General features: G+C 38.9%; 1 protein-coding gene across 12 annotated transcripts in view; it reads right to left on the bottom strand.

The window, feature by feature from the left end:
* HDAC9 (histone deacetylase 9) overlaps nucleotides 1–17480 on the bottom strand; it is a 466231-nt gene that overhangs the window by 9721 nt on the left and 439030 nt on the right. For all 12 annotated transcript variants that reach the window (XM_030470551.1, XM_030470022.1, XM_030470415.1 and 9 more), the window contains 2 exons: nucleotides 11201–11285; nucleotides 5868–6021 (listed from right to left, as the gene is read on the bottom strand). In XM_030470551.1, the coding sequence (XP_030326411.1) occupies nucleotides 5868–6021; nucleotides 11201–11285 (239 nt within the window). The remainder of the gene's footprint in view (nucleotides 1–5867; nucleotides 6022–11200; nucleotides 11286–17480) is intronic.

Raw genomic sequence — 17480 nt, 5'->3', positions numbered from 1 at the left:
GTATGTTTCCAAGTCACAGAAACTGCTGAACAAAAGATAGATTTTCTGGCATGGTATGGCTGTTTTACGCCATAATCTGTTCCTAACTTAACTCAGCTGTTTTAGGGAAGATCAGTGTAATTGAAAAGTGATCCTCTGGTAGCAGAGAGAGAGGGAAACAGAGGTACATTTCTGTACCATGGAGATGATTCAGAGTGTCTGTCTAAAGGCATCATATAAGAGATCCTGAGTAAGTGTACATCCTAGTAAAAATAGACATTGTATGGATCAAAGAAAAAGGAACTAAAAGTAAAACTGATCATAGTCTAAAAGCAGAATAAGGTAACTACACATGTACTCTGTAAAGAGGAAGTAATGTCCAAATAGGCCAATTTAAATAAACTATAAACTCTGGAAAGATAAATGTAAACCCTTGATGAGGCAGGCCAAAGGAGAGTCTGAAGAGCAACATGTTAAAGGCATAAAAACTAATAATAAAAAGATCTTTCAAAGCACTTCAGAAGCAATGATCAAAGCATACAAGGAGCATCAAGTAAGGTAGACTTAAAAGCAAAATGAACTATTTATATCTGTGTTCACTAGAGAAGTGTCAGGGAGACTTTACTATTTGCAGATGACCTATCTTAAACTGAATCAGCACTAGAACAAAATGATATATTAAACATTGCCAAATAGCTAAAAGCAGATGATATTTGTCCACTGTGTTCTAGGGGAATGCAATCATGATATTGCTAAAGAAATAATTACTGAGCATATTCTACTGCTTAACTTTGCATCCACACAAGAGGTAGAGAAGGTAAGAAATGCAATTCCCCTTCTGGAAACTGCAGGAGATACAGTAAGCTGGTATCGGGAAATCAAAAGCAGTTTTAATCAGTGATTACTAGGCATTTAGGTAACAGTAATTTAGGTAAAAGGTCTTAATACTTAGAAAGAAAGCAAGCCTTATGAATTTCTTAGAAGTTTCTGAAGGAAATGAAGAAAGAGGGATCAAGTGATGTCCCTGAACAAAGAATGTCTTCCAACAATTTTATCCAAATGCTTTGAGGAACATATGTTATGAGAGAAGGTCCTCTCATAGGTAGATAATACATCAAAAGTAGGAAACATAATATTTGTGATTTTTCACTATGGAGGGATTCTTCAGAGCATATCAAAAGAACTTAGCAGACTATCAGTATTTCTAGGTGATAATGTTTGTTGATGATGACAAATTACTGATACTGGTCAGTTCTAAAGGCCTGAACACCATTTCTGACTGGAGAAGAAGGTAAATAAACACAAACTAACACACAATGTGCAAAATGGGAGGGAAGACAGCTTTAATTATTTTTAATGCAGTGATGGCTATGACTGAGAGCTTGAAGTTAACAGTAGAAGAGCAGAGATCAACAGAAACAAGGAAAAAAGCATCAATATTAGAGACAGTGTGCCCAATAGATGGAGTTCTGCAAGCAGTTTCTTTCTCAAAGAAAACTACAAAAGGCACAGAAAGGGGCAAGAATCATCAGGGGTAAGAAATTATTTTCATATCAGGAGGAATACAGAGCCTTGAGACAGCTGAAGCCTTTAAAACCAGAAATGGGGCAGAGACTATGAGTAAGAAAAGACCTGCTTTTATTTCTCATAGTGCAAGAACTAGAGATTCCCCAGTGAATTTGTCGGTTAATAAGTTTAGAGCAATGCTTGATGAGGCTGTGGGATTCATTACCTGAGTACCAAAGATGTAAGTTGGTTTAAAAAAAACCTTTGAGAAGTTTATGCCTGGGTAGGTATCCTGGAAGCTTTTACATGGGATGGGTCAAATACAGCTGTTGAGATCTACCAACCCATCAGGGTGAGGCCAACTCAAACTCCTCTGCTCCTGGTTCTCTTCCTTATTCACCCCCCCACCTGGGGGATGAGAGGAAGCTGGGCAAGCTAAGGCTGCAGCCTGACCTGGGGAAGCCTGACCTTGTTCTTTAGCAACTGAGCCTGGCTGTGACTTCAGATCCTAACTGTTCCCCAAGGTTCAACCAGTTGCTCTGGTATAGAGTAATATAATGTCTGTAATATAATGCAAGGTGATTGAAACTGCAACTGATAGCTCTGTAACACTAATATCTAAAAATTACACTTTGTTTTCATTTCCATTTGAGTAAAATCTGTGCCCGGCTGAACCAGGGTCATAAAGTCAAATTCTGATAAATGTCATTCTCAAAATTTGCTGTTTGCTGTAAAAACAGTAAGTGCAAGAGATACCCCTCCACACCCTTCTATTTTTCCATTTTAAGAAGAAACATACAGAAGCTCCCATATATTAGGGACAGCACTGTACTGAATATTTTCATAGCATGATCTCTGAAACAGATGTCTGGCCAAAGCAAAATTCTAATCAGCTAAATCCGTATCTTACACAGGGAATAAGGAGTTATCAACACACAAAAGTTATGGTAGTTAGAAATGTTTTATAGGGCATGCCTGTTCCTTTAATTGCATCTGTACTTAAATCTGTGTTAGCATCATGCATGTTTTCTTTCCTATCCACAAACTTTTTTTCTATATCTGTTTTCTAAGTCTATAATCAAGTTTCAATTGGACCTTAAAATGCAGAGCTGTGCTTTGGTAAAATAAAACAACAAAAGTGTAGCAGCTTTTCACAGTTTTCTTCATTTAGCCTGTCAGAGAAAATCAGATAAAAAATAATCGGCACTGTCACTTGAAGAAAAGAGAGAAGAAAGAAAGGGAAATACTTAACATGGGTCTTAGCCAGGAGCATTTTATCCTTTATTCATCAGTGGTAAATGAGTCAGATATGAGTTGGCCAGGAAAAGAGCTGCTTTACCCAAAATCTGAGTTTAAAGTGAGTCATCTCATTCCAAACACCAATATATCCTCCAATATCACTAGCAAGAGTTTCCCCCAGAGACTCTTGCTGCTGCTTTCTTCATCTGGAGGATTGACCATCCCAAGCTGAAGCCAACGGGATCTCTACCATCAATTCAGTGGAACAGGGTTAGAGATTCAGGCCAGAACTATCAGCCTGGCTGACCATGGTGGGAATTTAGAGAAAGTAAATCGGCTCCTGGTGTAATGAAGGAACCCTTCTGCCTGCCCAGTCAGCCATGGTGCTTTCTGCTCTGATCCTACTCTTCCTGTCACAACCAACTTTATCAAACAAACATTTAATGCAAAAGCTTGCAACAGGTCTTCAGATGGTGGCCCACATCTACAATGGGGAGAGGAGGGTACATCTACAGTGGCCATATTAAGATGGCTTGAGAGCCCAGATGAGTTCTTACATTCCCGAAGTCCTGTGGTTTGCCACAGAAACAGGCTGGAGAAGGAGCACTGCATACTTGGTCCTGAATTACAACAAACATAACAAATGTGAAAAAGCAAAGTTGGAAACAACACTACATTGCTGCAGTTTGCATTGGTATGTGCCTATGAAATGGACAGCCTGTTTTTGTGAAATGAATGAAATTATACTGGCATGAAACCAGAGTATGCAATGTCGAATCAGTCCCTGGATTTGTGATCCCATGCTGGACATTCATTCGTGCTCAAAGTACAGCCAGGTTGTCTTAGGTCTCCCAGCAGCTCAAAGGACCCTCCAAATCACACCTTCGAGGTGGCCATTTTTTATTTCATATTTCTCCTTACATTCTTCATTCAGCAGGAAGATAACAAAGAGAATGATGTCCTGAAGCCTCAGAAAACTTAACCATCAATTTTGGCCCAGTGGGACTGCACTTATATTGTCCTGTTGCTCTGTGATGGCAATCTGACTTTGGGTGACTTCTCTGTGGGTTACGAATGTGGAAACAGACTTAGGAACGCCTGCGTGTGTAGGGGGTTTTTTTGAGCTGCTGAAAAATCTCAGCAGCACCACAGAAGATATTTCAAAGGAAGCCATTTTTCCACAGAACAATTAATGACGACAGATTCGTCCCTATAAGAGTCCAGAACTGATGAAGTGTATTGAATCTGGCAGCCACATGAATTCCAGTGGTGCACATTTCAGTACATCCGGTTTTGGGTTGTGGTTTTTTTTTATTTCTCTCAGCTCTGCCCTTAAATTTCATTTTCAGAATGGGTGAAAACTGTCAAAGATTATCAATAGGTAGGTAATAAATACAATAATTAAGTGCAGTGTTAGTCAAAAGGTTATTTTGTTCAAATCATGTAGGATGAGCAGTTGCTCTCAATGGCTGTAGTTTTAAGTGAGTAGAGGCACATAACAAACACAATTCTTGGTTATTCTGAGCAATGTAAAAATACACAAAATTAACCACACCCTTACACAGAAAAATTTAAAGCTTTATTTTGTTTGACTGCATTAGTTCCAACACTTGAACTAAAATTCTTTATATTTCAATGCTATGCACACAAGAGCAGGTACCTTTCTGTCTCATAACTGTCACAAATTTATATAACAAAACTTACATTATTCTTTAGCTGAGCACTGATTAGCACTCTCACAAACCTAAAATATGTCTCCCATTTGTCATGGATTCTTCCCTAAGCTTTTATGGATTTGTTTGTGATAATACTAGCACAACAATAGCCATAGCATATTAAAATCTAATTACAATTGGAAAGGTAATTATGTAAATACTTCACTAGCTAGCTGCGCTCCCTGTGTATCCCTTTGAGCTGTGTTTGTTAACTCATTGACAGATAAGTGCTCCCACTGTTGTGAGACATGTTCAGTCCCAAAAGCATCTGTAGTTTTTAGCACCATTCTAGTTCCCTGCATGCCTATCAGTTCAGTTCTGATTAAAGAGCCAATGAAGGAAGCAAGAACCAAATCAAACAAGTAGCTGTCACAATGTAGGAGCCATGGATCTTTCTGGCTCCACTCCCACCACTGCTCTGCCTATCCACAGCACCCTTCTTTCTCTCATGTTGTTGCACAGCCCCGTTCCACAGTCTGCAGGGAGCTGATGAGTCTCCTTATAAGGTTTTTTTTTCCTTTCCTCCTCCCTCCCCTGTTTTCTCTGGGTGATGGAAACTGAATGGTTCCACTGCATTTTCGGTCTTCCTCTACTGGTGAAGGCCAGGAAACTTTGTCCTTAAAACAAGTAAATAGGAAACTCCAAGAATTTCTGCAGTGGCCTTTCAGTTTCCTAACAACTCTTTCAAGAAACACTGTTTTTTAGATGACACAGTATTGGGTGGCTACCTTCTTTTTTTTTTTAATCTCTAATTGGCAAAACCACAACAACAATTAGTGTATCATTTTCTCAATTTGTGAAACTGAAAGCAATCTTCATTAACGTAAAAAGCAGCTGACAAGCTGGAAAAAATCCAGCATTCTCACTCTTTGCTGGTCTACCTTCATTTTGGTACACGGAAAACGCTGGCCCTAATCCTGGTCAGGGTTGCTTTAAATTTTATACTGGCACTTTTCCATTGCTTCCAGGGAAATAACCTTTAATGCATGTCTAATATCATTTAATAATGATTTAAGTCCATCCTTATTAAATTTATCTGACTGTGTGTTAAATGCCTTCCTAGAAAATTAGAACAAGTTTGAATAGCTTCCAATGAGAAGAATATGGTTGAGTACACTTGATCGTGTCTATTTTCCTCATATGGATATTACACTTTTTGTGTACTAGAGAGCATTAGACACAGGGAGAAAACAAGGTTCTTGCATTAATTATGAACCTTACTAAAGAATTATACATGCCAAAAAATATCTGCTAGCATAGAATATCTCTGCTTCCAGTGGTCAAATGAGAGAACTCAAATCCAGGGATGAAAAATTCCATGTACCTCAATTAGCAGATAATTTTGAAACAACCCTTAGTCTGGCTGTCTTCTTCATCTCACTTGGCTGGAGCAAAAGCTTGTTCTCTACAATAATTGCATACGCTTACCTGCTGCTTTCCTGAGGGATACACTGCTCAACATCCACTGAAAGAGAGGCCATAGCAGATACTGTTTCTGTCTCCTCTCTCTCTCGTTTCTGAGACTCAGCCAGAGCACAATCCACTGGCACAGAGTATGGCTCCACTGACTTCCAGTACTTGCCTAAGGAAAACACGCACAATAATTTACTGGAATTTTAGCTAGCATGGTAGTACAAGCATAGTAATCACTTAGTTCAAGACTGAGTGATTATAATTTAAAATCACTGTGGTGTAAGCAGCACAGTTGAAATTTCAGACTGCAGTGAGGAGGTATATTTCTGAACCTAAGAATGCCAACTTGGAAAGTGCTTTCATTCCAAGGGCTGTGTCACACCCTTCCGCTTTTTCCTTTCCAGGTAATAAACTGGAGGAGTAACACACAGACTAATGATCGCGTACTGTTAGACAGGTTATTGGCTTTATCTGCACAAAGTGAAGGGAGTTCAGGGCAGGGTTAGTACCTAGAAGCTCTGATATGGCAGACAGTTGATGCATATACAGCAAATAGGGCTAGAAAAATGAACATTATTGTACAAAGTGCTCACAGAGCAGTGTCTTGAAAAGGAAAAAGTCAGAAATGCCAGCTCGGACTGGAGTGATGTTGCCAGAACAATCAGGTTTGTTAGTCCTGGATGTTCTTTCTCCTCCAACCTCAGGGCGTATACTAGAACAATAATTTATTTAAAACTTTCATATATGAACTGGCTGTTGCTGGAAAGCTGCCAGATATCATAAGGAATAGAGCTTTCTGGTTTGAGGTATAAAAACACAGCAGTGGATTAAAAGCCTGAGTATTCTCAGCTTTCTGCCTGCAACAGAAAAGACAGTAAGAAGCTTCTCAAGCAACTCAAACAATAATGGCAGGTAACTCATGGTCCACATATAAAAAAGGTCTTCTACTGCAGTGCAATTAAGAAACAGGTTGATTAGTGGAACCAGGTGAACAAGTAGGAATTTAGATATGTATTTCTTACAGTCCAGCAATCCACTGAGCACTCACTAATTGCCAGGTGGATGACACCTGGAAATTTGGAGAATCGGGAAGGCTGGGAGCTCTGGACCAGAGCTTATTCAGTGTTTACCAAGAAGCTTCCAGCAGCTGCAGAGGTTGGATCAGGGTACTTATCTGGGAATTAGACAGAGGGTTTCAACAGCTGTGAAAGAGAGGGGATCAAGTAGGGGACTTTTCTGAGGGCTAAAAGGAGGATTTTGGCAGCTGGACAGCAGGCTGAGTTGAGGTGCTTATCCAGAGGGTAGCTGGAGGCTTTGACAGCTGGGAGGCCAGGCCAGTGGTGGTGCTGCCTGTGCTGCACAAAGGCTGCTGAAAACTCCCTCTTTGGTAACACAGCTCTCGACACAGTTTCAGGCTTTCAAAAGATGAACTTTTCCCTCCAGTAAGAAAGCAGCTGTCAATAAAGCCTGAAAATGTCTTTATTCAAAAACATCATTGCAAGATGAAAGCTCAAGTCAATCTGCAAGAACAAGCAGTGAGCATGGCCAGCGTGTTTCTTTGAACTGTAATAGTGTGCACATTTGAGTAGTTAGCAGAATCTTTAAATAACGGGGACCTTCTGGGGATAAAATGTAAAGTGTATTAAGTATCCTACAAAGTCGAGATTAAGTGTTAGGAGGTTGGCTTTGCTCCAAAAGCATGAAAGACACAGCTAAAAAGTTATGTACATAACAGTAGGCTCAATGATTGCAGCCTGGCAAATTTTATAAAAACAAGACAAAACGGTTCTATTATTAGCGTGCTCAGAGACCATATTCTCTATTCATTAAAAAATAGACTAAAAACAAACAAAAAGGTTATATGAGCATTCCACAATGTTCTCACAGATCATATGTGCGAAAGTCAGTCTTTGCAATACACACCCAATTCAAACCCTATAATTTATGAGCTAAATGTTCACAAAGTGGGTGGGGTTTTTTGCTGCAGAAACAGATGTGCAAGAAAATCAAATCTGTTGGCATGGGAATAATACCTCCTCTTGCCTATAAAAGAAATGAACCCATGTTCACTGCTGGAGATTTCAAGGGCTCTTATTCATAAAATAAAATATTAGTACCCAGCTACCACTGTGTTGCCCTCCTGCAGCAACAATAAAACAGCATCAGTGAGCACTGCTACATCACATTTGTTCATTCACACACAGGCTCACATACCAGCGTCCCCTGAATCCTAACTTTCTTGTAACACTAAAACTCAGCGCCAATTCAAGCATATTAGTGGACTTTCTGTGTCCATTTAACTACCCATCACACCCAAATGATTGGTGATTTTCCTTATTTCCCTGCATTGAGAATTGTATTATGAGAGGGACTTCAATGATAAAAAAGGAGAGCAGAGTCAGGCCAAGAAGCAGGTGGCAGCATCTACACTGCAGTGGGAGGGTCTTGGAGAGGTGGAGTACTTGGTAGGGTGTTTGTGATTTGTGGGAGGAAATTTTAAAGCTGTCCCAATTAGTAATTGCACCAGGTAGCAGCAGGTACCTCATGCAAAGAGCGCTTTCTGATGCTTGTGAAAAAACATTAGTCGGTTTTAATTTAAAATCAGGAAATCAGATTCCATGATCTACAGTCTATTCTATGATTCTAAACCTGTACTTTACAAACACCTGTGGTAATCAGAACAGCTTTGCAAGTTTCTTTTTATACAGGACAACATTTACATGTTGTTGTATGCAAACATACAGGGCTTGCACGAATGTTCAGCCAAAAGACTTGCAGGCAAAGTTTTGTGGAACAGATACACAATCACAGTATGAGGCTGCAAAGGAGCTTTGTTAGAAACTGTAGGTATGTTATGGATTGGCAATTAAATGAGCTCAAAAAGCATACGCCTCAAACTGCTCGCATCTCTGAAAATGCCATTTCTACTGTTCTATACTGGAATGTGAAATTCTACCAGTCCTGTTACATTCATTGAGAAGAACTTGGTGGAGCTCAGGGGAAAGAATGAAGCATACTGCTGGTTTCATTCATACAAAACTTGAGCAATCACTGCTTGCAAGAATAAACAATGAAACCAAATCAGTCTTCTAGGTATGCTTTAGCGTTCAGCATGAAAATGTGCTTGAGACTCCCTCAAAGATTTGTGGGACCACTGTTTATCATCAGGAAATAATAAAAGGGAATGTCTCTGTCACTCTTACAGGCATTTGTAACTGTCTTTCACAGATAGATTTGGACAAGCCATACTATGGCTTGCTTGAAAAAAAGCCCACATTTGGGGGTGGTATTTAAGCCAATGAACAGGATTGTTTAGAAATAGTGTATTACATGGGTGTGGGAACTGCTACTTCTAAACGTATTACATTTCCAAAGGAGCTTTGGATCACTGTCACATACAAAACATTTATACAAATTCCATTCTAGCTAGACAAAATAGTTGTTTCCTCTCATTGTCTAACTAAGTATTGTATCATTAGTTTTTTGCAACGGGGGAGGGACTTTGGGTTTTGTCTAAAATATTGCTAATATTTGTTATGAAAGTTGGGTCACAGACATACAGACCCAATACACATGCAAGCAATCACCCAAACAAATCAGGCTTTTCTCAGTATCTCTTGATGTGTTACTTCACTGCTTAATGCTTTTCAGCCTGCATAACTCCCTATAATATTCAATATGTACTTGCTTCTCTTAATTCCATCTAAGTAGGTGTTCTCCATAAAGCTGTACTGAACTTCCTCAGTGCTCCCTTCTGTCATTCAAGTATATTCCTTTCTAATACTTGGTCTCTCCAGACAAAATGAGGTATGCATACCTTTTAAAGTAATAACTGCAAGAAAAGACAGAGTATTGTGTGTAAAGAACTCCGAAGCCTGAGCAGACTGACCTAGGTTTCAGCCCACTGGACTGCCAGTACTGTACCAGTTCAGCTCAAACCAAAGTGTGGCAAAATTAAGCCCCTCTTCAGAGCTCTGGACTATGTTTTTAGACATACACTATATATTAGTTAGTAAATCGATTCCTTCTTTCTGAACTGCCCTCATTTGTGTGTATTTCTAGTAAGACACTATGCCTTTCTAGAGCTAGTATTATTTTTTTTCTCAATTCACCCTTTTTTTTGTTTGTTTCAGATCCATTTTTCATTAAATACATACTTTATTTTAAACAGAATTGCATATCCTTTCATAATGTCTGTGGTCTGTGTGCAGCTTTCTGTCCTTATTACCACTTGCAAATGTCTTGCATAGTACATGAATTTCGTTAATTTACTGATTCCTTCCAGATCATTAACAGATTATTAACAGGGAATTTTAAGCAAGACACTAATTTGTGAGCTACCCTAGGACATACCACTCAGCAAAAATGACTTACTGAAATTTATCATGTAAAGCTGATTTACTTAGAGCACTTGCATATCTAGGTGACTACTGGATGTGAAGGATTAATTATATACCTACAGTAAATTTTCTTTGTCACTTTACAACTAAAATCAGATTGAACACTGCATGATCAGTGGAAAATGCATGGTGCCCCTTTTAAAAACTGCATTTCTTTCATATAGCTGAATCCCAATTATTTGTGATTCATCTAACATGAAGAAAACATTTGTTATCCATTTGTTATTGTTAAGGAGTCAGCAAACAGCAGAAGTCAGGAAGTTCCCAGTGCCTCAGTAAAATGTCAGAGAGCAGAAGATTAGAGAATTTAAGGGAAGTCTGCTCAGTTAGATTAAGGAAGCTGATGGCAAAGAGAAAATTTTTCACTGAGACCAGAGCAAATGCCCTAAAGTATCTGGGTAGGAAAGAGTTGGGGTCAGAGCCCACAAGTGAAATGATCAAGTACCCTCTGCACCAAAAGCAGAATAAAGTCATGTATTTGTTAGATTGTTCCGTGGATCAGTGCCCATTTTGAGCTTTTTAACTTTATCTCAAGCTCGAATACATCTCAAAGTGAATAACTTGGAGGAAGCTGCACAGAATCTGAAGAAACTATTTTTTAGAGCTCTAATTTACCTCTTCCTGCCCCTTGCTGACAAACACCTAGTTCATCCAAGCTGCTCTGGACTGGAAAGATTTGGGAATATTCAGGAATCGGAAAGCTCTAAATAATTTTAAATGGTTAGTTTATCAGGGCTAAATATATAGCAGAAACAAAGAGATGTCAAAGAAACAAAAATAAAAGCATATATACGTATATATATATATACTAGACATAGCATGTTCATTTATACATAAAAAAATTGCCTGCTGTTTTCTCTGAAACATTAGTTTAATGTCTATGATATTAATTAATAATCAAAAACACCCAAAACCCACCAACCCTCCAACCCAAACTGAGAAACATACTTTGAATTTCAGTGGTCTTTTTTAAAGAAGCTATTGCATTCATATTGGGGATTTGGTGCACAATATCTTCTGGGAGAGGCTCCAGCTGCAAGAATAGAATAGAATAATATAAATTTTCAATAATCCACAGGGAAGTAAAACAAACTGAAACAACCTAATCCTCAGGAAAAGCTCAGCCCAAGAACTGGTTAATATTTTGCTGGTATCAGTTCTAAATGTATAGCCATGATTTTGTTTTCTGTTTTTCAGCCATGTAATTGAATTCCAAGGGGCTTTCCTATTGGCTGCAAGACTAATCTATGGAGTCTCTGAAGCAGGTGCATGTCTGTGTATTATTCATTAAAAAAATGCTAGTTATTTGTGTAATTTTTGTAGGTTCCTCACAAACCAAATTCCACTGAATGTGTATATGCAGCTGGGCACTCCAAACAAACCCTTGCTGAAGCCACACTGAAACCAAAGCGTGGACTCTATAATCTTTATTTTTCTGGTGTTATTACATCTAACCATCTTACACATTTTAAGATTTATAAGGGGAAACCATAAAACACAGCTGCTTTTACTAGCTATGCATGAATTTCAAATAAAGTAGTAGATAAAAAATGGTTATGCAGATCAGCAGTAAGAGTTCTCTAAGAAAGTTATGTATAGAGTCAGCTGCATTTTAATTAGTCAGATTGAACTCTATATTCTTTGAGTAGGGCTGCATCATAGTATATTGGCAGAAGGAAGCGTTTACTTACTGCACAGTTATTTTTGCCGTGCAATGGATAGATATACCAAGAAAACTATGTTTTCAAATTCAGTCACATGTGCTTTTTTGTCTACCTTCCATACATTTTCTCCCAGAAAAAGGGTAAAAGATTGTTTGGGCTAAATGCCTCTTCTTATACTGTAATATCTATATTCTCCTTGAACTATGCTTAGAGTCCAGCCAGTTTTTCCTCTTCCCTGCAGAGGCTGCACAGGCTGAGACAGGAGTAGCAACTGTGTCAAGGTGGACAAGGAAGAGCAGTATCAATACCAATCTCTCCTCTCTGAAGCTAAGTTCAACCACTGTTGACAAGAGACATCTGTACTGCAGACAGAACTCCTTTCTTAAGCATGCCTGGGTCTACTTTAAACTAGGTCAAGTGAAGCCCACCCAAAGAGCTTCCTCTGTGAAGTTAATAGTTCAGTAGCCATCACGTATTGTCCTCCAGATTACTACCATTGCATTAATACCCACCAACTAGATAAAATCAGCTTTGATCTGAATACCCAAAGTGGGAAGCAACTGCAGTGTAGATACTCCCTTAGTGGTTCTATTTTAAGCAAGCTCAGCTATGAATATCAGAACTTCTGGGATCCTACGTTGCAATCAGCAGTGAACGCCTGCCAGCGATAAAGACATAGCAAATATCACCAGTCTTTTGGAATCTTGGTAACTAAAATGAATAGGGCTGTTCATGTCATTATTTCCTTAGAATCCCATATGGGACTGCAGCTGGAAGATTTTCTTGTGGCTAGAAACAATAGCACTATGTTTTGTTTTCAAATAGCATAAATCACTCCATTCTGTGCAGTGAGCAAGAGTGCAGAGAAGTGCTGGTCGGACCTGACTAGGTCTACCGAGGAGGTCAAACTGCAAAGGAAGATTGTTGCTATCTAATATGTATCATAGATTAGAACAGAAAGAGCAATTACAATAAAAATAATGTTTACAGATATGTTTGCAATTCTTAAACTACATTTTCTTCACAATCTTCATAGGTTATTCTATAGTAACTCTTGCAGGTACCTGAGGGAAAACTGTATTTATGAAAATGCCCACAAACAGATCAAGCTTGACAGATCATAGAAGAATAATCCATAAAATAGGCTTAACAATCCATACCTTGGATTACATAGATAAATAGAACTTGCTTTTATCACTTGTTATTTTCTGTTTAAAGTAACCTATCCTTTGGCCAGGATGAGGACAAAATCTGGTTTTGTTTGGTTGTACTGGTGCAGGAACACAGAAGAGGAAGCAAACTGTAGCATAAGGTTCTGTTTTGACAATTTCCTAATTCCTAAGGCTTTGAAGACCAATTCTCTCCCCTGAAGTAGGACAAAATAGCTCTGGGCCATAACAATAGGAATAATAGTACGAAGTATGCAATTGCCAGACTGCAAGATGTGAGAACTGTGTCTTACTTTGCCCTTTGAGTACCTTGAGATTCTTTCTGCAGACCTCTTGTACTAATTATTAAGCTGGGAGCAACTGATGTAGAGATAGCTAGAGGCAATATCCTATTAAAAGGTGAATATTTTATTGCCTTCAGAGCTGCATTTTTTCAGGAGCCAAAAAAGTCTTAATTTTTCCTAATATATCTATGAAACCTCTTTATTTATCAGTGTAGAAATAAATCCTTTAACAAGTAGGCTGCATTTGAACATCTAGACATATCAGATGAATATTTAGAAATGGCAGATGTGGTTTTAGAAATGAGGATAAGCTGAGAAATCATTAAAGACAAGAAGAAAAATCATAAACCATACAACAATTATCCCAATCATTACTTCGTTAGCTCTACTAACAGATCTATAGGTGATGTGAGCATAACAGCCATGTTTGATCATTTCCGTAACTCTTTTTTCCACAAAATTTTCATTTTGTATCCCAAGCTCGGCTTCTGCTCCAGAGCTATTCTGCCTTCTCACTCTTAGCAATAGCCACACAGACCTTGGATCCTCTTCCATATCAGGGAAACCTTATCAGGCTCCACAAGTAAGTTCATTACATCATATACCCTGCTCAGCCCAAAATGCAGTACCATTACAAAAACACCATAGAAATAAAGCCAGTGGCTTATGGCTGCTATTTCTATACACTTTGAAATGAGACTGTCTGCATTTGAAAGAATGATTTCTGCTGGCAGCTATCCACTGGTTGGATACGACTGTATAGACAGAGGAGTGTCCCTGGAAAGTATCAGCAGTTAGACCCAACAGTGAACAAAAGAAATTACACCTGGCATATATGGCACCATCATCTTCCCTCCTACACTTATTGGCATTCAGATCATGAAGTCTATTAAATCTGGAGGCTAACAGAAAGGAAGCTGAAAAGAGCACTGGAAATACACTGTCAGGAAACAAATCTTTCAGAGAAGAACAACTCAAGTCTGCAGAAATAACCAAACCACTGGAAAGACTGTTTGGACCAGACACAAAAGGTCACATTTTCAAAGTTTTTACATGGCTGAATTGGGCTTCTGTGCCCAAAGCAGCAGATGAAAGTAGAAACTGTGTCCACTAATCATTTTCAAAGTAGGAAAAACAATGTAAATGGGCAAAAATCACTTGGGCTGCCTAAGTCTGCCAGAGGCATATCAACAAATGTTTGAAGAAGGAATTAATGATGGAAATTTCATGTGCCCAGAAAGTGATATGAATTGATCCTTGGGAATGTGAAGAGAATCTGAAACTACAACATTCTGTACTGAGCTGGAAATTCTATCAATATCTGCATTGTCCTTAGCACTGTCATGTTTTAAAGCACCAAGATTAGCTTCAGTGAAGATTATTGTGGAGTGCAGTTAGAGATAACTGTTGTGGAGTGCAGTTAGAGATAACTGATGAGTGAGGCAACTGCAAGCAAAACATAAGGAGCAATGGAAAGTCCTGACAGAAGCAGAGGAAGGGGAGCAGGCAGGCAGGCTCCTCAGGGATGCCTAGGTTGCAGGGGGAAGCATTAGAACCTCTCTTTCCTGGATAGACTGTGCAAGAAGCATATCAGCACAAAGACTGGAATTCATTGCTCTTAGGGTGACCTATGATTACAGAAGACTAAGTTCAAAGATCTCACAGGTCCTCCCTGTTATTATATTAACAGTCTTCTGAAAGTTTATGTGCTTTCTGTTTACATATAAGCACTTCAGGAAGGTATTTTTGTGATCCGCTGTTACAACGTGGCACATAAACAAGTCAGTTTTCAGTAAGGAATAGGTTCAAAGACCAATTAGAACCAAAGTAAGTTCAAGTAGCACCTACCAGTCCCTGAAAGCCAAGGGACACCTAGGAATTATGTAACTTTGGAATTGAAATATTTTCTGTTTCCTTGACCAAACTGCTTCCTGGCTAGTGCTGCCCACCTTGGGGACTTTGATGTCACCATGCTGACCTCTGGCACATACATTGCTCCAGTTTCCTACCCTATCTAATTATTTCTGGGCCAATTTCTGGACTCTAGGTCTGTGCAAGCAGCAGTTGACAGGTGGCTTAGACTCAGTGTTAATTATTTTCTAGTATTAGACTCAGATTAACAACGAGGATGTGAGATTGTGACCAAATTTACCATGCAATTTAAAATTGATCTCAGGCCATATTCACTTCCATGAATATTTCAATTTTGGAGAGAGAAATGCTTACCTGTTCTGGTAAATAACCCCTTTTAACGCAGTCCAGGCCCTCTTGGCAGAGCTCACTGCCTAGCTGGCAAGCAGCCCCAGATTCTCACTGAATTCCATAAAGGAGAAAATGCCAACTTTTCATCATCAGCATGAAAGCTGCAGAGTATGAGCTTTCCACTTAAATTACCATCCCCTCCTAAATGCCAACTCAACAGTTTGCAAGAAAGAAGCACATGCTTCACACTCTGCAGGAAAATTGTCCAGTATAAGTTTTCAAGCATGCTTGGGAGCCAACCAATCACAATGTTTTGTCAAATTCTGCTTCAGACTGAAATTCAAGCCAGAAGAATATTTACTAGAAGATGTTAAATTTAGTCACTTAAAAATGTTTTTGCACTTAGGGCCAAATTCAGCCTTGGCTGCCACAGTCAATGGGAGCAGACATGCATCCTCTCCGTGCCTTTGTTGCAGGGTCCCGCTGGGCAGAGCACACTGTGGACTACACTTCTCTGTTTCCTCCATGCAAAGAAGAGCATGACCCCATCTGTGAGTAATTATCACTTGTTACAGGCCACAGCAAACTGCTGTACCACAGAGCTAAGAGACAATGTCCAAACCTATATGCAGATTAGAGGGACCATGATGTTAAACTGACTTCAATGTCCCATGGAAATATCCCACCTGGCTGCTAGAAAGGGATGGGATGAAGGAAGAACTGTATCTTCACATTTTGAGTCAAAAAGTTTCATGCTGGAAGGAATCTTTCCTTACTGTCTCTGGCTGCAGAAGAACCCCCAGCTGAACACAGTTATGTTGGAAATAAGCTGCAGGATTTAGGATACTGAACTCGAAGAAAGCTTATCCCTGGGGGTTTTCTAAATCCAGGTAGTGCCTCTTCAAAAGTAATGTGGAGGAAAGTAACCAGAACTTATCCTTGCATGTATAGAGCAGCCTTACTCACCACCACCTGGCACTAAAAGACATAGCAGTGGTCTTTACAGCACCAAAGCCAGGATGGGCAAAGTAGCATGGAATTTCTATTCTCCATGACAAAGATTTTGGGGAAACATCTTGATATTAAACCCAATTTTCACACACTTCTTGGAATAACATATAAGCCTCAACATTTAATGGTTTTCTTAATTGAAGTAATATGTACATCTATATATGAAAAAGAAGTATTCAAAACTACATGACCAATCTGTGAAAAAATTTAGAAGAATTGAGTTTTAAGCATACGAGTATATTGTAATCTCAGAAATGCTTAGGCTTATAAACAGTGTCTCTTTCCTAATTATCTGAATCTACCATTTCCTTTGTTTTGACAGGTGCTTTTTTAATGGACAAGTTCTCAAATCATGTTGAGAAAATTTAGAGATATTTTAAAGCAACTGATGCTCATCCTGCTTTTTTACCTTCCAGAAGGATTTTCATGTTTTTCTTCTGGATTTCAAGGGAATCCAGCTGCTTAATCTCTTCTCACCTCTTAGGAAGATTTCCTTCCAAGGAGATAACCTACAGTGCTCCCAATTAGCTTTGCAAATGGTCAAATGGATTCTTCTCAGTGCAACATGGAAATTTTCTGCTTGTACACAGAAGCACGGACAAGAAAACCTAAGATCTTGAAACACTTTTTTAAAAAGTAATTTTATATGTAAAATTAATTTTGTCTTTATAAAATTTATCCTACCTTTGCTTCTAGAATTTCCTTTTTAGATTTCTCATCATTTAAAGAGGTTTTCATGCAAACAAACCAGGTTGAGCAATTTCAGATACTATAAGGTGTCTTGCCTGATTTCCAGTGCTGCTCAGAAAAGGCATGGATCTCCTGTAAGTTCTGTGTTATATTAGGAGCTCTGTGTTGATGTCCTGGCTACCTTAAGATATCCAGGCACTAGACACCT

This window comes from Strigops habroptila, chromosome 1 (assembly GCF_004027225.2).
Source record: "Strigops habroptila isolate Jane chromosome 1, bStrHab1.2.pri, whole genome shotgun sequence".
NCBI classification, from domain to species: domain Eukaryota; kingdom Metazoa; phylum Chordata; class Aves; order Psittaciformes; family Psittacidae; genus Strigops; species Strigops habroptila.
The sequence above is the reverse complement of the archived record's forward strand: the minus strand, read 5'-3'. Positions and strand labels throughout refer to the sequence as shown.